General features: G+C 30.5%; 3 protein-coding genes and 1 non-coding gene across 5 annotated transcripts; 1 reads left to right on the top strand and 3 right to left on the bottom strand.

Moving 5' to 3' along the window:
- Window positions 1-6,352: 6,352 nt before the first annotated feature.
- On the bottom strand, window positions 6,353-6,438 carry LOC125851897 (small nucleolar RNA snoR116). The gene has a single exon (XR_007444944.1). It is a non-coding gene; the product is annotated as a small nucleolar RNA snoR116 (small nucleolar RNA).
- A 938-nt stretch (window positions 6,439-7,376) lies between these two features.
- On the bottom strand, window positions 7,377-9,038 carry LOC125851858 (chlorophyllase-2-like). Its single transcript, XM_049531604.1, has 2 exons — window positions 8,766-9,038; window positions 7,377-8,060 (listed from the first exon to the last, which is right to left on the bottom strand). The coding sequence occupies exons 1-2, from the start codon at window positions 9,036-9,038 to the stop codon at window positions 7,377-7,379; spliced, it is 957 nt and encodes a 318-aa protein (XP_049387561.1).
- Window positions 9,039-13,304: 4,266 nt separating this feature from the next.
- LOC125851863 (protein LIFEGUARD 4-like) lies at window positions 13,305-16,241 on the top strand. The gene is made up of 4 exons (XM_049531609.1): window positions 13,305-13,586; window positions 14,509-14,622; window positions 15,762-15,919; window positions 16,024-16,241. The coding sequence occupies exons 1-4, from the start codon at window positions 13,328-13,330 to the stop codon at window positions 16,219-16,221; spliced, it is 729 nt and encodes a 242-aa protein (XP_049387566.1). The 5' UTR covers window positions 13,305-13,327; the 3' UTR covers window positions 16,222-16,241.
- A 1,319-nt stretch (window positions 16,242-17,560) lies between these two features.
- On the bottom strand, window positions 17,561-21,302 carry LOC125851846 (VAN3-binding protein-like). 2 transcript variants are annotated; one of them, XM_049531586.1, is made up of 7 exons: window positions 20,862-21,302; window positions 20,240-20,350; window positions 19,017-19,461; window positions 18,670-18,885; window positions 18,516-18,565; window positions 18,246-18,303; window positions 17,561-18,016 (listed from the first exon to the last, which is right to left on the bottom strand). In XM_049531586.1, exons 1-7 carry the CDS (start codon window positions 21,162-21,164, stop codon window positions 17,805-17,807), a joined length of 1,395 nt encoding a protein of 464 aa, XP_049387543.1. In that variant the 5' UTR covers window positions 21,165-21,302; the 3' UTR covers window positions 17,561-17,804. The 2 variants fall into 2 exon arrangements, with proteins under 2 accessions (XP_049387543.1, XP_049387542.1); XM_049531585.1 differs by having other exon boundaries at window positions 17,563-18,016; window positions 20,240-20,353.
- Window positions 21,303-22,889: the final 1,587 nt, after the last annotated feature.

Raw genomic sequence — 22,889 nt, 5'->3', positions numbered from 1 at the left:
CCCCCCCCCCCCCCATCCAGTCCATCTCTGTCAATTTCTTTTTTATAAAAAAGTTGTTTTCTAAAAAATTTCAAATTTAATTTTTTTCAATTTTACGCCCTCCCCTACCCCTACCCCACCAGCCCCCACCTTGGCCATTCCCGTCAATTTGTTTTTTTTTTAAAAAAAAAACTGTTTTTGTATAATATTTCAAATTTAATTCTTTTTCATTTTTACGTCACCTCCTACCCAACCACCCCTTCTTTCCGTAAAAAAAAAAATTAAGAAAAAATTATTTTTGTGAAATATTTCAAATTTTTTAAAAAATCATTTTTTATGCCCCCGTCAAAAAAAAATTCTAAGAAATTTTATTTTTTGGGAAATATTTTAAATTTAAATTTTTGTCATTTTTTACGCCACCTCCTTACCCTCCCTCCCCCCGCACACCCAGGCCACCCCCATCAAATTATTTTTTTTTAAAAAAATTTCAAACTTATTAAAAATTCATTTTTTATGCCATCCCTACCCCCACCCCCATTCCCCAGCCGCCACCCTCCCCCCTCGAGACCTCGACGATTTTTTTTTTTGAAAAAAAATATCATGGGTCAGATATCAATTTCGAATTTTGGACCGGTCATCGGGGTCTTGTCTTAGTTTGGGTGTTGGGGTCGGGTCCTAAATCAATTATTGGGGTTGATATTTGGATCAAAAATTATTTTCCTAAAGAGAATTTTTTAATCTCAAGCAAAAAATAATAGATATTTTCTGAAAAATATTTTTCATTCAACAACCAATCATTAAAAAGATATTTTCCAGAAAAATATTTTCTATTTACCAGCCAAACGTGAGAAAATAAATTTAAAATTCACTTATTTTCCAAGAAAATATTTTCTAGAAAAATATTTTCCTTCATACCAAACACACCCTTTATTGTTATTTTCTCTCTCCTCTCTCCTTTCCTTGCCTCCTCTCTTCTCTCTCACCTTTTTCTGCTTTTTCTCTCAATACAAATACAAATTATAACAATTAGTTATAGATATACAAATTATAACAATTAGTTATTGAAATACAAATGTTAACAATAAGTTATATAAATACAAATGATAATAATCAATTATACAAATATAAATAGTAAGTGTCAATCATACAAATTCTCTTCAACGATACAAAATACAAATATACATGTATTCATTTATACAACATTAATACAAATGATAACAATCAATTATACAAATACAAATGTTGAACTTGATACAACATTGATACAATTGTATACATCAATACATATACATACTAATTACATATATACAATTATCAACAGATGTACAAATACAATCATTACATACGCATACTAGTTACATATATACAATTATCCAGCAGATATATAAATACAATTTGTATCTCTCCTCTCTCTCGCTTCCCTTCTCTTTCTCTCAATCTTGCTCGCCTCTCTCCTCTTTTAATATGCAGCTACAATTTATAATAAAAATAAATTATATAGCTATTTTGACTCATTATATTTCTAAGTCTTTGTTATTTTTGAATTATTTTTTTTTGCTCTTGATATATATAGATAATTGATGTATTAGTCACCATCTAAATTCTAAATTCTAATTTATTTTGAGAAGTGTTTTTTAATGTGCATATTCAAAGATAGAATGATTTTTTGATAGCTGAAACTAAATTGGAGTGTCTGATTATATATTATATCTTATTTATACATGTATAATTCTAACCAACAATCAATCATTGGACAATTTTTTTCTCTTCGCATTTGTATTTTCTTGGAAAAGAATATTCTTCTTTTTGAAAACCTGTGTTGTGTGTGATGGTGGCCATGTATAGTGATTATAAACAATATTCAATCTTTCATTGAACATATACTAAAATGGCAGCCTTTTAAATACATAATTTTACCCACACAACTAATTTTCGGTTTCATCCTCCTTTTAAAATGTTTTTTCTTATGAGATAGTTCTAATCTTTTTTATCATCATTTTCTTGATCCATTTCGTTATGCAATTGCTTTATTTGTATAATTGGAAAAAATTTACTCCCCTGTTTTTTTTATATATTTGTTCACTTTTTTAAAATTAGATTTTATTTTTGTTTTTTCACTTTTAATATATCAAGAAAAGATAATTATTTTTTTCTCATGTTTTACCCTTAATATTAATTATTTATTTATTCCTCAAATCATTTTCAAAAACTAATACTATAAAAAATCAATTAACATGGATAATTTATTATAATAGTTATGTTAATTTTTATTTTTTTAATAAGTGTGTCAGGTCCGAACATGACATGTAAAAGTGAACAGAAGAAGTAATTAACAAATCCCAGTTGTAGATCTTTCAAATAAAATCTGATTGGAATTAATTCAAATTATTTGTTCTTTTCCTTATAAACAAGAAAGAAAAGATTCTCTCAAAATAGTAAGCATTTAAAACTTTTAACCAATTTGATACATATATTTATTATACATACCTAAAATGAAATCTAATCCCAGATTTTCCAATAATCATAATAAAAGGATGGATCTACATCTTTTTTTTTCCTAGCACAAATTTCAAAAAATATCAAAATTGAACAAGAACAAAAAAAAAATGACCTATACACTATGGGTAACATTTTTTCTTATTCTCTTCATTTTACTTCAATACACATATGCCGATTTAGTATCCAATGTGTGCGCCCAGACTCGAAACATTACCTTATGTTCTCAAACTCTTTATAATTCAAGCGAGTACACCAATAACACCGATGCCAAAGGTCTAGCGTATATCATGATTGGAGCGGCCCTAGATCGGGCCGCTCACAATCTTGTCTACGTAAAGGGATTGATATATAATCAAACTTCTACCAAACCAAATAATTCCAACCAATGCCTTCAAGTTTGCTATAAAGACTATAGTTTGGTAGTAAAAGCAATTATCCCAAATGCAAATCAAAGTTTGTCTGCAGGCACGACTTTCGTTGCAGCTGTTGCAATTTTGTATTCTGCTGATAAAATTTTGGATTGTCAAGATGAAGATTGTGTGAAAATGTCATCGATTTTGAACGATAAATGTAATGAGTATGCTGATTTTGCACAGCTTGTTGCAGATGTATTAAGAGTAACTCCTAAAAAAATAAATTACTAGCTTGTCTCGATAATAATATGGTAGCTAAACAATAAAATCTATCGTTATTTGTTAGTTGCGAGATATTTGTGTTGTGCATTCGTTGTTCGAGGCATGTTGCTAATTTGATGATATGTTTAATCTTCGATTTGTGCTAAAATATGTTATAGTTATATGCTTTTCATTGGATAGCTTGTCCCTTCGTTTCATGTATAATAACAAATGAATTACATGTTTAAAGTGCAAAAAAAATATTACTAATAATTGATATATATAATTTTTGGGGTTAATAAGATATTAGTATATTATATAGAATAGTTACAAAATATTATATAGAATATTCTATTATATGAAAAGCATCATCAACATTGAGTTTGTTATATCAAGGGGAAGGAGCTAGCCATTTAATGTTGATTTCTTTCTTGTTAGTGCAGTGAATGTGTTTTTGAGTGGTATATTTAAATTCTAAAACTCTTATTATAGAGATTTCAAGGAATATAGTATATTTGGTTTTATTGAAAGTACTATTATTACTATTAAGTTAAATATGTCACATGACAAAAGAGAAAAAATCAAAGCAATTAAAAAAAGTAATGTGAAGATTCTTTAGACTATGCAACCAATGATTCTAATGTTGAAGGATATGTAGGTTGGAAGTTGATACCCAAATCAAACCTAAATTTTACCGCTATGAAGCAAATCATAAAAAGGTATATTGGATAGTTTAATTGGCATATTTATGATTTTAATTTCTTGTTTAAAATTATATTTTAATATGTTTAGTTGCGGTCTGACATATATATGTTAGTTTTGGACTTGAAGAGCTATTTGGGGGAAAATAGAAAGAACAAAAAAAATAGATAAAGAAGTGAATATTTATGTGAGTGCTTTGTTTGGAGGGTATTTTAAAAAAAATATTCAAGATATTCTCAATCATCTCCACCTAGATCTACTTCAATCATCTCCACCTAGATCTACTTCATCTCATGATATATCTGATACATCTAGTTCTCAAAGTGTGAGAACAAAATCTTTGATAACTAAGTTTCACTTGAAGAAACAAAAGAAATATTGTGGAAATGGAGGTGCTAAGTCAGAGTTGGAGAGATATATTAAATTATAGTATGGCATCGAAATGTGTTTTTAATATTGATGGTCATATTCTCGATCAATTTAGAAGCTATTTGACTCCTAAATGAGTGCAATCTCTTATTTGTGCTATAGATTGACTTAGAAAATAAACTCATTCTATTGGTGTGAAAGAAAGTTTGGAATATCTTGAGAAACTTGAAGTTTGTAAGATTTAATACTTGTTGTATATTTTAGTGTAAAACTAATTTACTGATTTATGTCTTTTGTGTTTTACTCCCTCCATTCCATATTAATTGAATTTTTGAAGCATTTTACATTTTACAAATTAACTTAATTGTTCAATCTTCAAGACTATTTTTAAAATATTCTTCCAATTTTACCCTTCATTTGGATTTTCAATGTGATGACTTCAATAAATTTGACAATAATTGATAAGGGTAAAAATGGAAAACTATGTTCAATTTATATCTTAATCTACTTTTCTTAAAGAGTGTGAAACACCTAAAAAATTCAATTAATATGGAATAAAGAGAGTAATGCCTAATGGTGATTAATATGGAATAGAGAGAGTAATGCCTAATGGTGAATTTCAATTTTTAATATTTTATTTGGTTTTGAACATATGATATATATTAAATTTGTTGATTATACACTATCTTTTGGATTGGTGTTATGTTTTATATATATCTCTCCTGCCACTTAGATTTGATGTTCTTGAGCTGAGGGTCTTCCGGAAACAGCCTCTCTACCTTCACGAGGTAGTGATAAGGTCTGCGTACACTCTACCCTCCCCAGACCCCACCTAGTGGGATTTCACTGGGTTTATTGTTGTTGTTGTTGTTGTTGATATATATTAAATTTTCAATTTTAATTTGATCTTTTTATTAGGTTTAGTTGTTCAAGTCAATGGTAACAAAATTGGCAAAGTGTTCAAGTTGATCTTTCGATTAAGTTCAACCGTTCAAGTTCAATGGTAGCAAAATTGTCAAAGTGTTGTTTCGGGTGAGGATGACTCATGTATAAATTTATATTTTGAATTTGATGACTTGTAATTGCTACATATTATTTTTTATTGGGAAAAGGGTCAAAATGTCCTTAAACTGTATAGTTACTAAATGAGTCAAAAATGGTTTTTTCAATAAATATTTTACTTTTTTAAACACATCCGAATTAATATAAAACATTGTTCTTGTTTTTTTTCTTTTTAAAATCACTTTAACAAATAAAAATGTAGGAATTTTTTTTTCTTTTTAATTTCATTTTATCAATTAAAATAGAATAACTTTATCTACCTTTGGACAAATAATATATGTCATATATAAGATTATAGTATATCCATAATTAATTTATCCTTATATTACAAAAAGGAATAATTATATTATAAAACAAGAGATACTTTCATTTTTTTCTAAATTGAAGATAAATATTTGCTAATTTTAAAAAATATTATTAAAAAAAATATGTTAAAATAAAATAAATAATATATTTATTTAGAAAATGAGCATTTTAAGGTATTTTTGAATCAAAATATTAATACAAAAACATTTTTGAATCAAATTACAAACAAATAACATTTTTAATCCTTTCACATAGTTTAAGCATCAAACTACAAAATGACTTTTTTAATCCTTTTAACATAATTTAAGCGCATTTTTTATCCTTATCCTTTTTTTTTATTTAAAGTTGAATATTATCACATTTGTGAAGTTTTTGATGCGCCAAAAAAAAATAGTTAACATAAACATAATTTAAAAATAAATATAGCTTATAAAGTAGTGAATTTTTATCAAATTTTATTAAAGAAAAGAGCAATATAAAAAAATAATCAAGCATTAATGTTAAATTAAAAAAAAAAAACTTTACTTTGAAAAATAAAAAAAGCCCGCAAAAATAAAAATTCGATGGTGATTGAAAAGTTAGAATATGAACATTCATCATAAAATCAATGAAAAATATATAAGTGTAGAGGCATCTAAATGCACAATGCATCTGATAAATTGAATGATAGTGCCATAATCTCCGCCCCAAATTTCATTATCGGCAACGTACAGCGCTGATTACACTATAAACAAAGCGCATCAGAGACTCTAATTTATTGCCTTTTCATCATAATTAAACATAAATAATGATGTTTTCAGCAGTTGTTAATTCTAAGAAAGAGGCATCAGAGAATTGTATTTGAATCAACAAGTTTAATATATAAACTTTCAAAGTTTGATGGTATAATTATTCATCATCACAGCCTCAAATATACTAGATTTAGAGATTCAAAATCAGATCAGAAAAAACGCAAAATATAACTAATCGAAATGTTCTTACTACAATCATAAAAGAAAAGAAAAAATAATATGAATTCAGTAACTCAGAGTTTTCGCTAAACGGAGGCGGCAATGGAGTTTGAAAGAAAAAATAGAGGTAGCGGAATATATATATAGTGTGTGAGAGCGGCTAATCTGCTCAGGAAAACCCTAATCTGGATTTAGTAGAAAGTACCAGAATGCCCTCGACTGATTGAGGGATAGGAAAAGACGAAAATAGCCTCAGTCAAATGGAAATTAGTTGAGGGCTTTAAGCAACCAATGAGGGGTCTTGGTTCGAGTTTTCTTGTGTACGGAGTCGAATAGTTATATTGTAATTTGCATATACAAGTAGAATGATAAATAAAGTGTTCGTGTGTTCAAATCTCATTAGTAGCAGCAGCAACTCTTATTTTCACTTCTTAAAAAGAGCACTGGACACCCTTCGTTATGGCTCCGCCATGGGGAAGAACACAAAGTTGACTAGAAACAACCACTAATATTTGTATTTGAATAGTCTAGCTATGTCACACTCCTTCAATACTGCCCTTCCCTTGATCATATTTTGTGCACTGGACTGCCCTTTATCAATACCTTCTTCATCTAGTATAGAATAGCTATCTCATAGGGACAGAAATGATATAAACAGGATCAATTTCTCTATGGCTTAATATGATCTAACTAGACCATTAATTTGTTGCATGATGAAAATATAATTAGAAATGACTATTCAAGATAATATAATGAGAAACATGTGCTGGTGTGAGATAGCAGGACCCATAAAATTAATCGAGATACATCTAAGCTAGCCTAGACATCACGAGATTTAAAAAAAAGATAGTTGAGCTCTTGGATTTATTTCTTCATAATCAAAATCACACAATAACTACACACGAAAATCAATATCTTGAAGCTCTACAGGTAATGTAACATATCCATCTTTAATAGCCATTAAATCACTTGAATTCCCTTTCAAATAATCCTCCAAGAAAGCAACCACAATTCCTCCAACAAATCTCCTCATAGGCTCTCTAGATTTACCATTCTTGCACAAACAATAAGTTGCCTTACCTCTAACTCCTTTCGTCTCATCGTCTAGCATATCAACATGTCCATAATCCTTTACTACAACATAACACACTGGCCTACAACATTCATTGTAGAAATCGCGATGATTTACTCCATTCGGAGCACAAGCAGGAAACAGAGGATTCCTTTTTACTTCTCCTAGACCCGAGCCAATTACCAAAACCGCCATATCTAGATTGAAAGACTGAGGAATGTATGTGAGAACGGGTGGCGTGGTCTGTATTCCTTTATCCAAACCATCAACAGGATCAATGCCTATCAATGCTGAGAAATTTAAATTAGTAGTAACATTAGCAACTTTACCAAGAGCTAGTCCAAATGCAGCTTTCCCCCCGCGACTATGGCCAGCTAACGCGAGCTTTTTCAAGTTTGGCTCAACTTGAGAGGGAAGATAATGATGTAATCCTTCAGGTAACCAGTTTGTGATTTCAGCAGTAGATTTTATTTCCTTAGTTGTATCTACTCCTTCCACCAAATACAACTAGTAATGTATGCAAATGAAATATCTAAATGAGAGCAAAGAATCAGAATCACATGCATATTACAAATAAGTTTAACAACTTCTATACATCCATAGTGTAAAAAGCTTTTACATTATCAAATCACCAAAAATGTAACTGCAATAGGCGAAACTAATCAGCTGGAAAATAAGACAGACAATCTGTTACAACAAGTTATCATCTTTCCAAATCAAACTAGTGTTTCATATTGCATAACAGCATTGAGTATCCATCAACAACTAATATATATTTTTCGTCTCTCGATTACAATTTTTTACGGAGATAATTGCAAATGTATCACATGATTTGTCAAGCAATGCTATATGAAGAACTTGCATCAAATTATCAGGAAATTAGTGGCAAAGGAAGAGGAATTAATATCCCAAATTATTAAGAAACAGAATTATCTGATACTTTACCACTAAAATTGGTTCCACAATTATCCACACATACAAAAAAAAAATCCAAATTATTAAGAATTCTTTCCGACTGTCCAAGCATTGTTGGACAGAGTTATCTGATATCTTTGATTGTAGGTACCGATGAAATTAGTCTGAGGTGCAAGTTAGCTCAGACTCCACGGTTATCCAAAAAAAGAAGAAGAGAATATCTCTAATTATTCAGAATTATAATTCTTGTAGAACATCAATGAAATGACAACAAAAATGTGAGAGAAAATAACAAACCTGAGGAGCAACAACAATGAAGCCATGAGAAGAGATATGTTGGATAAGCTGAGAGTAAAAGTAATTGTAAAGAAGGTAACCATGAAGGAATAAAATTACTGGAAAATTTCCTCCTTGTAATGGAGTAGAAATCAAGAGTGGCTTTGGAGGAGGAGGAGGAAAAGAAGAATTAATGTATGATTGTGGCTCAATATTCAACAACTTAGTTGAATAATTTCCAATGTCAAAAATTGTTGTGGATGTAGTAGGGGAAGAAGAGTAAGTTATCACCATGGATGAATTTGTTGTTATGTTTTTTTGTGTGTATTTTAGGATCTAAAATCTACTACTTATGTTATTTTCTTGATAGCTTTGATATAAAGTTGATTATTTTGGCCCTTGTTTTGCTCCCACCTTATTAGTCATGTGTTCCCATAGTTTTTTTTTGTACTTGGGGGAGTTGAAACAATGGGTACTAGAGTTAACTAAATATTTGCCATAAATAAATTTGGTAACTAATGTTTGACCAATATAATTTGTTATTGATTGGCAAATATATTTGGCAAACATTAAATATATAATCCAGATATATGTGAGTCTACTTGGATACAATGTATTTGAAAAAGATTATATTTAATTTTAACCTTATGTATAGACATGTAATTTTTGATCGAACATAAGGTTTTACACCATTTTTATTCGTTAAATATTTCTCCTAGGTCTACATTAAAGATTGTACCTTTTATTGTATTTTAGTAAGTTTATTTTAAAAGATTTGAAAACTACAAAAAAAATATATGTTTTCTTTTAATTTAGATTCTAATAAATAAGCTAGTATTTATATTTTTAAACTAACTATTTGACTTTTTTTATATTTTATTAATTCAAAATAATTAATTAATATTTTTATTATTATGGATTTTTATAATATATATCTAATCTAAAAAAAAAACCTAAACTACCCACACTACCCCACTACACCTACCCAGGGGCGGAGCTAGCATAGAGTTAGGGGGTTCATCCGAACCCTCTTTGGCGGAAAATATTATTATTTATACATGGTTAACATTGTTTTTTATGTATATACAGTAGATGTCGAACCCTCTTCTATTAGTTCGTGGTGTACTTCTTCAAATTTTGAACCCCTTATTAAAAATCCTAGCTCCGCCACTACACTTACCCTCACCCCACTTACTTCTCCACTGCCCCACACACCCCACTCCACTCACCACTCCCTATCAACATATATACACACAACACAGCAACACACCCCTATTAGTACAACCAACACACATCAACACGAAAAAGAAGAAAAAAAGAAAAATAGATACTACAATAGCAATACACAGACGTACAAAAACACCACCTAGACAGGGACAAGAAAAAGAAAAAGCATTCTCATCTTATATCTTTTCCAACTCACAAACAAATATTGAGTTTGAGATTTGTTTTCGTAGTTTTGAGTTCGTGGTTTTTTATTGAGATTATTTTCTTTTCGTGGATTGATTTTCACAAAAGGTATTATTTCATTTTTATTGTATAGTTTCATTTTCATGACCATATAATACTTTATTCCAATGTTATGAAGTTGCTTAAATTTTATGTGTGTTTAATTTTAACACTAATATTGAAACCTTTCCTATTTGTTTTATTATGCGTTACCTTTCGTATCGTAGGTTACTATCAATTAAGTACCTCTTGTATAAAACCAAAATAACCCCCATGCCTGAAAGAATTATATTCTAATAGTTTGTTTAGTCAAATTAACTAAAATTAAAGATGTTTATTTTAGAAAAATTAAGAGATGAAGAGTTATACTCCTTTTTATTTTTTTTATTTTTAATGTCTTTTGTCAAAACTTGTAAGTATACTTAACATGTAAATGCATCTATATGAATTTGAATATGAAATAACTTTTATTTGTTTAAGATTTTAGACTTTTTATTATTTTAATAGAGTTCATGAATATCAATAGTAAAAAAGTAATTTAATCACTAATAATACGTTTAAGCTTTCTAACAATAGATAAATATTAGGATGTATGACCTGTTAAAATATTTGTTTCGATTAAGAATGTGTTTACACATCTTTTTTTTGAGACATTAAAAGAAACTCAAGGATGCGGTGACACACCTTGTCCAATAATACAATTAACTTTCATTAATTTAAAGTAGAGACTTCTAGATAAAAATTATTAAGTGCGATGCAAAAAAGACAGTTATGCCTCTAAATGTCAAGACCAAAAATGCAGTTACGCATCTAGGCTAAGACCTATAAAAGTTCAACAGTAAAAAATGTGAGCAAATCATGGCCAGTAGTAATATATCCAAAAAATAATTTAAGTCAAGTATAAGTTGATAAAAGCGAGTAAGCGACCATGCTAGAACCATGAGACTCGAGGGATGCCTAATACCTTCCCCTCGATCAACAGAATTCCCTTATCCGAATTTCTAGTACCCAGACCATAATAAAGAGTCATTTCCTTTTGATTAGGGATTTAAAATAAAAGGTGACTTGGAACACCATAACTCAATTCCAAGTGGCGACTCTGAAAAAAAATAAAATAATTTCTAATCAATACTGTCAATTAAATTGGAAAAACCCTTACGCCGTTCGAAAAAGGGGTGTGACACCATGTATCTAGATGCATCAAATTCTAATAAAATTCATAATATTACAAACTAACATATATCAAAGTAGTTAACTCCTAAACTAGGAGATTTCTATTAGTTACCCTTATAAATTCTAACACTAATCTTTAACCAATTTTAAGTTTGATGTTTACTCAGAACTGCAAAACCATCAAGCGGATGACCCAATTTGTTGGGCCCATCCCGTATATGTGGGCTCAATGTATTTGGGCCTAATGGGCAGTCAGGACTATTATAGAGAAAAATTCACCAATAACAAACGTAACAAACAAAATAAGGCTCTATAGTTATAATTTCGACTTTTGATAATTGCACTTCATAGCAATAGTTTCGTTTACTATGGAGGTTGCGGTTTGTATATTTCGCTTGCGAATATACAAATAGGATAAGTATATGTAAATTATGTATTTATACATTAGAAATTTTTCCAGAACTCCGTTTGTATATTTTTCTTGCCAATACACAAAAAGGGTAATTTATTATGAATTTTTCATAAATCATATACAAATAGCTAGGGTAAACATATAAAGTTTCTGAATTTATACAATCATGAACTGAATTATACAAATTCTGAATTTATATAAATCAAGCGAATTATACAAATCAAGCGAATAACAAGAATTAAGAAAATTGTAGCCGTGAATTCCAATTTTCATAAACTATTACTATAGTACCTAATATAGGCTAAATATTTACTATTCTACATAATTTTCCTATTTTATTAGTATTTTCATAATGAGGTGATAAAGATTTGTTAAAAACACCTAAATTTGACGGTATACTAAATTTAAGAAAGATTGAGATTGATTTCGAGTGAAAAAATTTATAGCTGAAATCAACGTAGCAAAACTCAAGTATTTATATTGCGAATATGAGTAAATATATGTAACACAATTTTTATAAATAAATATACATGATATATAAAAGATACATTAATATACATGGATGATTTATACGGATATAATCCAATCGAAACGAAGTACAATTGGTTAAAGATAATATATAACAACCATTCGATATTTTCATTATTAGAACACAAAATTTGAAAATTTGAACGTACTATCTTCCATGTTACCGCCAACCGCAGAATAATCATATATGCATGCAAAATTAATTCCCAACCTCTCATTTCCATTTTTTTTAATAACAATTACAAAAAGAAAGTAAACAAGAAGTCCAAGAATAATTTTTGCTCTCATTAAAATCTTTCTTCTTCTTCTTCTTCCTCCATAGTTCATCTAAATCCAATATCTTCTTCACATTCAAAAACAATTGTTATCTGCGTCAAAATAACACCATTATCCCCATATCATTTCATCCCCTTTTCGGGGTTGATCTGATATTTGATTAAGCACATTTTTTCTACCACCCCTAGTGGTAAATTTATAATTTAAAGATGTAAGTACAACATTTGATATAAAATAAAAGGCTACAATAGATGTTCTTAAATTTTGTGAAATTGAATAATTTTAGCTTTCGTTTTGTTATATGAAAGTTGAGTTTTTAAGGTTCCAATTTTAGGAATTCAAAATTATGTTTAGACGTACAATATAATTACTTTAAAAAAAATGAAGTCTTGTATGCGCAAGTCTCGAAAACTGGTTTGAGTTAGTTTTTTGAAAACTTGAAAATTAGATTTTCAAAATCTATTCAAATTTTATGATTAAAAAATATTTAATACTAAATCTTCAAAATCTGATCAATTTTCATGAATTATGACCAAATATACATTTAAAAATAAATTTGATTTATGACCAAATACAAACTTAATTTTCCTTATTTATGTTTCTTTCTTTGTGAAAGAACAATATGTTCGACTACTTTTTTATTTTATTTTCCTACATACTATATATAATTCAAGACTCTATTCCTCCTATAATAAATTCAAATTTTATTTTTTATCAGATATCTCGAGAAGCAAAACGTGACAAGATGTTCAAGCCAGGTGGTGCGGACATTGAGTCCGGTAACAAGGGTGGCGTTAATGGCGGTCAAATATATCCAGGGCAGATGGAAGATCCTCAGATGAGATGGGCATTTATCAGAAAAGTTTATTCTATAGTCTGTACACAACTTTTTTTCACCGCCGTGATCGCCACCGTCATGTTCTTCACTCCGGCCGTCAAACATTACATGAGAACCATTTTGGGCAGAGTCACCGTAATTGTTCTTCTTGTCATTGCTTTTATACGTAAAACACTCTTACCTTATTCTCGTTTATTGTTACTTCTATTGTTCTAGCTGACTCAAATTATTTATCGTGTTTATTTTATATATTTTTTTTAGAAACGTTAATTATGAGGAGGTGGGGGTGGGGGGCTGATTATTTTATTTTGATTTATAACTTGAGATATAATCTTTTTTCGCTGAATATTTACTTTAGTTTTGTTTTGACAACCAACACGCTAGTTATATTAATTCATAAAAAGGTTCAAATTGTTAAAAGATGCGATAGCATCACTTACGATTCATCTACGGAAAGTGGAAAGCCAAACAACTTTGCGTACTAACGAAATAGAAATTTTTGCTAAATTATGTGCTACTAAATTTCAAGACCTTGGAATATGCGTCACATTGACAACTTCAAAGCAATTCATAAGGTTCCAAATGTCTTCACAAGTAATCTCCATCTCCCATGAGACTATAGTTCTTTGTAGTACCATATCCATCACATTTTTTGCATCTGATAAGATTTGCACCTTTGTCCATCTCTTTTCTCTAGCATTCTCTAGCGCCATACGAATTGCAATTGCTTCAGCAGTGATGGCTTTCCCAACATATTGAATTGGGGTACCAAAGACTTGAAGCAGGTTACCATAACATATTGTTTGTGATAGAGTAGAACTCTTTTAATGTACCTAAATGTTATTTAAATTTTATAGTTTTAAATATGTTATATGAGGTATTAGTATTACGGTAAAAGAATGACCTATTAACATAGAAAATAACCTCTTTTTTTTTCTGAACCAAATCAAGAAAGAAAGCAATATATATAAATTGAAACTAATGAAGTATAAAACAAAGTTAGACAAATGCAATTCAAAGTTCATGATTTAATTCAAATGTTATACTAATCATTTTGATTTATTTTATTTTTGTTATAAAATTTGCAGTTATCTTCTTGATGGGTCGCTATGGAAAAAAACATCCATGGAACTATCTTCTTATGGGAGTCTTCACCTTGTGTCTAGCATGTGTTGTTGGAGCAGCCTGCGCTTTAAGAGCCGGTAATATTTTCTAAATCTGCTATAATAAGTTAAATTACATTCACAGTATGAAAAATCTCGTTAGGATATATTGTTTAAATCTTATGTCATTTCTTTAAGTATATATCTTGAGTCAAAGGTCTAACGTAAAAACAACATATTTATTTTCGTAAGGTAAAGTAAAGTAAAGTTGTGTATACCATCATCCTTGGACTGAATATATTATTGTTGTATTTCTTTAATTAGATATTTTGGACAACAATATTATTAATTGATTGTCGCATAAAATGCATAATGTGAAAATTTTATTACGCAAATACACAATAGATCTACATTCATTTTTTTTTCTTTTGATTTTCACCCGATGTTATGTACCTGTTTTGGAGTTTGATTAATCCATGGATTGTTCGAAAGTCTCATTTTAAGGGGTAAAGTATTACCAAACAAAAGTGACCCGTTCTCAATGCTTAAGCGTGTAACATTTGGTTAAAGATGGAGGGGTATTAGTATTACTACCCCATCACACCTTTGGTGGTTGTTTTTTTTATAACCATTAGAAGTAGGCATGTTATAGTTATTATAGTTATTAAAGTCTCTCGAAGGTGGGAATGGGAGATTACCGGTAAGCCAGATGGAGACTTCCCTTCGGGATAGGTAGGATATGGTGCCACAAATTGTAGTCTACTCGGCATGCGTCGATTTTCTCACATCTCTATGACTTTTTGTTCTCATGACCTCAAAATGATTGACTACATTCAATATAAAGGAGAAAAAAGGATTTATCCCCCTATTCAACTACCCATACAAGAGTATTTGGCTTCAGAATACTTTCTTCTTTTTCTTTTTCTATGGAGTAGTCAAATTATTTCATATAAATATTACAAGGAGATTAGTCTTTGATGAAAATGTAAATATTTTTTTGGTAAATATGCTAGTAGCATAAGTGAAAAATAGATATGAACATTAACTTTACGCAAAAACAAAAGAATAATTGAGATTGACAATTAGATATGACTAATAATTTTGAGATTTCCGTTACATCTTTCGAATTCATTGGATCTTTTACAACCCTATTACATCTTTCAAATTCATTGAATCCTTTTACGCGTTCGATTATGAAACCCATCATTTATGTAATGTTTTTGTTTATTTATTTACAGGGGAAACTATCTTGATTGCTGCTGGGCTAACAGTTCTTATAACTGTTAGCCTTACCTTATACACATTTTGGGCTGCAAGTAGAGGCAAAGACTTCAGCTTTTTGGGCCCATTCTTATTTTGTGCCTCAATAGTCCTATTTATGTTTATTCTAATGCAGGTACGTATACGTATATATATGCACGTATGTATATGTTTGTTGGTATACGTATATTTTCATACCTTTTTTTCCCCTAACATATTTTTTTTCCCAAAATGCAACAGTTTATTCTCGATCTAGGACGTGAAGCACGAGTGGTATATAGTTGTCTGGCAGCATTACTATTCTCAGCATATCTAGTATACGATACGAATAACTTAATCAGGAACTTCACGTACGATGAATATGTCATTGCAGCAATTTGCCTTTTCGGAGATATCGTTAACCTCTTCTTAGCTCTTCTTGGAATCTCTGGTGAATAAAAATAATTACTCCAATTTGCTTGGAAAGAAAATATGTTTTTGAGAGAATATTTGTTATAATTTTCTTGTGTATAGAGTTTTATAATTTTTCTATTTAGCAAACTGGAAGATATCCTATGGTCTGAGATTTTATCCTTACCATATGTGACTTTTTTTTTCAATTGGTAACTTGATTGCACTTTTCTTTTTCTTTAACTTAATAATTTAAATGTTGAAGTAGAATAAAAAAGAGAAAAGGCATATATGAATCAATGAATGTGTCATTTTGGTCTTATTTATCATTTCTGTTCTTTAGTTTTGGGTGTGCACAATTAAACATATAATTTTTTATAAAATTGAATAAGCAGACATGCACATTCTTCTTGGTCTCCTATATGACAATTGGCGTCATTTTCAGCATCCTGCATATATTATGTCATGTAACATGCGTGTGTATACTCATACAACTTTATAAAAATTTAATTGTCTGTTCGTACACATTCAAAACTGCATGACATTAAATATAGCTATCAGTCGAGGCCAAATTAAACATATTTATATATTATGCCAAGAGAAAATATTGAAAAGGTCACGTGGTATGAAGAAGAGGACCATCTCCGTAATATGGCTTGAGCAATTCTTCCCTTATTAACTACCTTTTACATTATATTAGGCCAAAAATTATTTCCTTGTATGATATAAGAGACTCTTCATAATTATTAGCTAGCTTTTAGGTTTATATTAGACCAATATTTATTTCTTTGCATGGTACAAGAGACTACGTCCTAATTCCTTTTTACTAATTGTAGATGTTCGACCCTAAACATGAGGCGAGATATTGAAGAGTGTTGTATCGAATGTAAAAAGAAAAAGTTATATTTCATCAAATAATATTAGCTTGAGCAATTCTTTTTTCATAAGTTAATTTTTAGAATTGAGTTAAAGCCAAGATCTATCTCTTATACAGAGAATAAAAAATATTATTCTTACTAAAGATGTGCCTCCAAATGGAAACAAAAGAAATTACTATAGATCAAGACAAAATCAAAGTGTATCTATCTAAAAAGAAACCTTGATGTGAGCTTCAATAACAAACAAAGGTATAAAAGCTTAAGTCCAAATATTTGATTAAGTGCTATAAAATCACAGACAAGTCTTTATATCCCACTATATTATATTAAATATTGGATCTTTTTTTCTCTTTTTGACTGTGCCACAGTCCAAGATACCACTTTCCTTTTCCCCACCAAATATATATATAAAAGAATAAAGGACATTGATCACATGGTTTTCCATCTTTTCTTTATTTCACTTTACTTTATCCTTAACAAAATGAAATACAACAAAGACCATAACATAAGCTCAAAATAATATTCTTCAAAAGTAATTTAAGTTGGACCCCATTTGGATAACATATACTTTTAATTTCATTTTTACAATAGAAATACTTCCACAAGTAAAAAAAACAAAGAACACCCCATCCAATATCATAGCATTTTGTTAGTCTAAAATCCCATCAAAAGAAGCAAAAAACATAAGCCCCTTACTAAATCAAACTTACTCATTATGCAAGTTTCTACATTTGGAAAAAAACAACTTCAAAATTATTTATGTCTACTGTTTTTTTCTGCAGCAATACTTAGCAACCTTGAAACACCTTGAGTCCATAGATCATACTCTCTCTGATCTCTACATTCGAACTCAACGACCCCTCGTAGAACAGTCTTCAACGCGAAGTATTTGAAGTTGTCACTACCCGGAAGCAAGTGGCGCCCTGGCCAAGCCGGAATATCTTTCATGACTTCCAGCACCAAATCTACAAAAAAATTCAAAAAGGAAAAGGCTAAAGAACACTACACTACACTACACTACATTACACACTATTATGATAAAGATGACAACTTTATCAATCTTTTTTCATTGATCAAAGTTGTGGAATTTGTTGCTTTCTCAAATCCCCAAAAATAGAAGGAAAGACCCACAATCCAATTGTGTTCACATCATGAGAAAGAGGAATAAAGACAAAAAGCAAAGCAAAAACTTACTCTTTTTCTTTTTTGTTATGGTCCCAGCAACATGCCTACTCTTCATTTTTAGCATCACCTGCAAAAAAAGAAACCTCCAAGTTAAAAATCAGCAGAGTAAGAAAGTAGATTCTTTTGTTTCGATTATACGATTATGCGATAACTTTAACTTTTCATCACATCAATTTTCAGCAAGAAGTTTCTACTGTGATCATAGAATCATTGTCACAAAGAAAACTATTTGATCTTAAAGACTATTTATTATACAATTATTGAAAAAGGATGCCTTACCTGTCCTGTCCTGTTTATATATACAGATACTATCTTCCAATGCAGGTCACCTGCAATAAGGCATTACACAAAGAACTATTAAAAACGGAAAAAAAGACGAAACTCCATCGCTTAAGAATGATTAATTAGTATATTCAAGAGATTGAATTTATACCTTTGCGTGTACGTTTGAGGAGCTCACCACCCCGTGCGAGTAATTCCCTGCTGCAAATTCCAAGAAAATTCTCTTCGGGGATTAACTCGCCACTTGAACTACCATTGCTACCACCACCATTGCCACTACCCATCCCTTTATCAACAGGAATTACTGCTGCTATGTTCCATACTTCCTTCAACGTTCTAGCCTTTAATGTAGCCGCACCACGTAGAGCTACACAACAATACTCATAAATTAAGGAATGTATATAGATAACACAAATTAAACCCACCACCTACCACAGACGCAAGTATTATACGAACAGCACAATATTATTAACATAATTGAGAAATTTAGAAGTGTACCAGTAGCTGCAGCTGCAGTTAATGTCATGATATCCCCTGCTGATCGAACGTTCACAGCAGAACTAACAACCGATGCAAGATGTTCGCGCTCAGCTCCCATAGCCTCGGCAGCTTCAACACACTGAGCTGCCACCAAGGTAGCAGCAGAGGCCACAGCCATATCAGTTTTCGCCATCTGCTCATCCTTTCCACTACCAGATGAAGCTGCAGTTGCCGCAGCTATAGCAGCAACAGCAGCAGCAACTCCTGCAACCGACACAGCAGCATGAAGTTGTGCATTATGTGCCCTCATCTCCTCTTTCTTCTTCTCCCTCCTATCCTTCAACCACCTACCCACCGTCTTCCCTCCTCCACCACCACCACCGCCACCAGTAACAGCCGAGCTAGTAGCAGTAGCACTACTCCTATACTGGTTATTAACCGGCACGTTGTTTACACGACAGTACTGAAGACAACAAAACTATGTGTCAGCATCCATTGAAACAGTCTCACCACACTATTTCAGCAAAAAATAATGCCAGTAAAGATTACCTACATTCTGCAAGGTACTTAATTAACAGCAAACATTTATGAACCAAACACCTTCATGACAGCATTAAATCTCATATTAATTAAAAAACCCACCAGAAAATTGGACCATTTTTTCTTGGCTCACAAACAAGTACCCCCTCCCCCACCACCATAACTCCCAACAAGAATGAATTTTTTTAATAGTAACCCAATATTAACATCTTAAACAAAGGACAATCTGGTAATTTACACATTCAGTACTATCACTAAAACTATAGAGGTACCAAAATCTTCTCAGTACTAAACAGAGAAGATCACAGTGAATACTGAATACACTGTCCTTTCAGCCCATCATGTACAGATGAATTTCTTATACTAGTGAAAAAAAAATTACTTCTTTCAGATATCAATCAAACAAATACTATCATGGAAGCCAATATATGATCAATTCTTGAAATTACAAAACCAAATTAAAAAAAGGGGAAATCTTACTAAACAAGTGATTCAAGACTATTCTTTTGTTCACAAAGCAAAGAAAAGCATCAATTTGGTACAAAGTTTGTAGGGGTATTGGTTAAAGAGAAAGCTGATATATTGTCTCTCCCAAGTCTGAAACTTCAGAAACTCGTGCTTTGTATCAGAAAAAACATTCAATGGAGAAAAACGAAGCAATATCTGAGTCATATGTTAAGAGAAAAACAAAGAACACAAACCTTAGAATCGTCCATTTCAGAAGGAGAAACAGGGGGACTGTCTGTAAGAGAGCCACCATTTAAAGGTCCACTACTGTGAGAGAGCCGTCCAGATGTGCGTGGTGAAACATCCTGCTGTACACCACAAATATAAAAATCAATCAATAAAATAATAGATAGTACTAAAAACTATAGGAAAATGCGATCATTAAGGATTTGAAAATTACAGAACCCCAGAAACAAAGAGACAAATAATTAATTTTTTTCTTATAACAGAGGAAATGGAGAGAATGATTGTTGGTGGATTTTAAAATATTAAATAAATCAAACCAAAACCCAGAGAGAGTAAAACCAGTAATAGCTCTGAAAAAGCAAAATATAAATTAAATACACTTGTTGATGGTTTCAAGAAATCATAAAGTAACAGTTGTGTCACCATTAATGTCCCCCAAACTCAGCTCCTACCAAGAAGCTCTTGGTTTTCCCATAAATCCAAAAAATAGTAAAACCCACCAAAAAAATCCAAAAATAAAAAATGGGTTTCACTTGAAAACAGAAATAAACAAACAAAAAAAGTCAAATTCCCAAATTCCTCTGTTTTTTTATTTTTGTAAAAAACAGAGCAGTGAAAAGGGGTACTTACAGAAACAGACATAATGCGTTCCATAATAAGCTGAGAAGTTTCAGAAGAAGCAAAGGAAAAAGGGTTGCCGGAAACAATGGCGGATTCATCTAACTCGGCGGCAATATCCTCCGGTATAGTACCACTACCACTCCCAATATAAGAAGGGGTACCACTAAATAGTGATTTAGGTAAAACTTGAGGATGAGCTAAAGTTTTAGAGACTTCAAAAGCAGAGAGACTCCATGAACGAGATAGAAATTCCATAGGTTCTTTGGGTGTCTCCGGCGGCGGTGGCCGGTACATTGGCTGAACTTGGTCCATTTTTACCGGTGAAAGATTTAAAAGATTGTAAAAAAGTGAGAGAGGAATGGAAGTAGAAGTTGTTAGTAATGGAGAGTTGTTTTTTGATGCTTTATAGATCAAAGGAATGAGAAAGTGAATGTTGTACAGTGACTCTGTGTGGTGTGTGTGTGTGAGAGAGAGAGAGAGAGGAAGAAGAAAGACAAAAAGTGCAGCTGAATTGTCAGTGATATATTTTACATTTAGAATTTGGTCAATAAATATAACTAATCCAGAGATTAACTTTTTATATCTAGGACTAATTTTAACAAATTACAATAATTAGTAGTGATAGATTTAAGATATAGGCAAATTTGAAGAATAATATATTTAGTATTTAGTGTAATTTCAACATTAAATAGGTAAATTTTATTTTATCTTAATAAAAAGACTATTTTTGATGGTTATTTAACTCAAAATAATACATAATTGAAAAAAATGTAAATAAAATAGTACGTAGTACTAAATAGAATTTACTAATTTTAAGTATAAAACGAGAAGGTAAATCAATAATAAGTACTTTTTTTATTTTTAATTTAAAGATTTTAAGTTTGAATTTTTTAGGATAGAAAGTCGTTTTTGTTAGAGAATGTTTTATTTTTAAACATAAGACTTTTTTACGCAAATTTAAATTTAATCAAATTTTAATGCAAATAGCAGACATCAAGTGAAAAATAAAAAATGAGATAGTGAGACTATCACCTACCTTTTCCACAATACTACAATACTTTGTTGTCTACTATTCTTTTATCCTAATTTTTAACCTTTATTATTTTATATTTATTCAAAAGTAAGTTGACGATTTAACATATTATGTCTCTATCGTCTTCCTATTCTCAAATTTTCTTACGTCTATCTCTACTTCTTTTAAAATCGATTATAGTCAAATTATTACACTATTTTACTAGTGTTTTGGCACACTTCCTCTTTATATGTACGAACCATCTAAACTTATCTCTTCTTATTCGCCGTGAGTCTTCTTCTACGTTTTTCTATAGTACTTCATTCCTAATATTTATCATATAAAATATGCTCCCACATCTATTTAAACACCTAATCATGTGCATTTATTAAAAGATTAGCGTTCTACCTCTTACATTAGTGTAGGCCTGATCAACAATATGCAAAACTTACTCTTTTAAGTCTTGATGAAATATTCTTATCATGATATACTCCGATCGTGAGCCGCTATTTCACCTACTCTACTCTAATACGATCAATAAATAATCGATCCAAAAAAACTTTAACTTTCCTAATTGGATATTAGTAGCTAAAGGCCTTAAGTAATATCGAGGCAACCATAAAAATCTAAAGGCCTTAAGTTAATTAAAGGACTAAACAAGGTACTTAAAATGCAAATTGATCGTGCAATGAAGAACAAGATGAAAATGATCGATAGACAAATAATACCTAAAAAAAAGAATTAAGCCTTGCTATATTTTATCTTTCTCTTATATTTATTAAAAAAATATAACACAATATCTCTATTGTTAATAGTAGGGGTGTGCATTCGGTTTTTTGGTTTGATTTTGTACTATTTGATTTGGGTTTTTTGGTTTTTGGTTCTGAAGAAGTGTAACCCAATCCGAACCAAAATAAATTTGATTTGGGTTGATTTTTCTCTTTTTGGTTTGGGTTTTTTCGGTTCGGTTAATCGGTTATGTCAATAATTAGAAATATAACAAAGTTATATTTGCAATTTGAAAT

The sequence above is a fragment of the Solanum stenotomum genome, unplaced genomic scaffold, assembly GCF_019186545.1.
Source record: "Solanum stenotomum isolate F172 unplaced genomic scaffold, ASM1918654v1 scaffold30406, whole genome shotgun sequence".
In the NCBI taxonomy this organism is placed as follows: Eukaryota; Viridiplantae; Streptophyta; class Magnoliopsida; order Solanales; family Solanaceae; genus Solanum; species Solanum stenotomum.
Note: the sequence above shows the minus strand (reverse complement) of the source record. Positions and strands in the feature narration are given on the sequence as shown.

What these genes read in the sequence shown, in the direction of transcription:
- LOC125851858 (XM_049531604.1), bottom strand. Translation starts at nt 9,038, where the DNA reads ATGGTGATAACTTACTCTTCTTCCCCTACTACATCCACAACAATTTTT. An exon ending in TCATTGTTGTTGCTCCTCAG is followed by an intron (nt 8,061 to 8,765) that starts GTTTGTTATTTT and finishes ATACATTACTAG; the next exon opens with TTGTATTTGGTGGAAGGAGT.
- LOC125851863 (XM_049531609.1), top strand. Translation starts at nt 13,328, where the DNA reads ATGTTCAAGCCAGGTGGTGCGGACATTGAGTCCGGTAACAAGGGTGGC. An exon ending in TCTTGTCATTGCTTTTATAC is followed by an intron (nt 13,587 to 14,508) that starts GTAAAACACTCT and finishes TAAAATTTGCAG; the next exon opens with TTATCTTCTTGATGGGTCGC. An exon ending in AGCCTGCGCTTTAAGAGCCG is followed by an intron (nt 14,623 to 15,761) that starts GTAATATTTTCT and finishes ATTTATTTACAG; the next exon opens with GGGAAACTATCTTGATTGCT.
- LOC125851846 (XM_049531585.1), bottom strand. Translation starts at nt 21,164, where the DNA reads ATGGACCAAGTTCAGCCAATGTACCGGCCACCGCCGCCGGAGACACCC. An exon ending in CCTCAAACGTACACGCAAAG is followed by an intron (nt 18,566 to 18,669) that starts GTATAAATTCAA and finishes GCCTTATTGCAG; the next exon opens with GTGACCTGCATTGGAAGATA. An exon ending in CATAACAAAAAAGAAAAAGA is followed by an intron (nt 18,017 to 18,245) that starts GTAAGTTTTTGC and finishes ATTTTTTTGTAG; the next exon opens with ATTTGGTGCTGGAAGTCATG.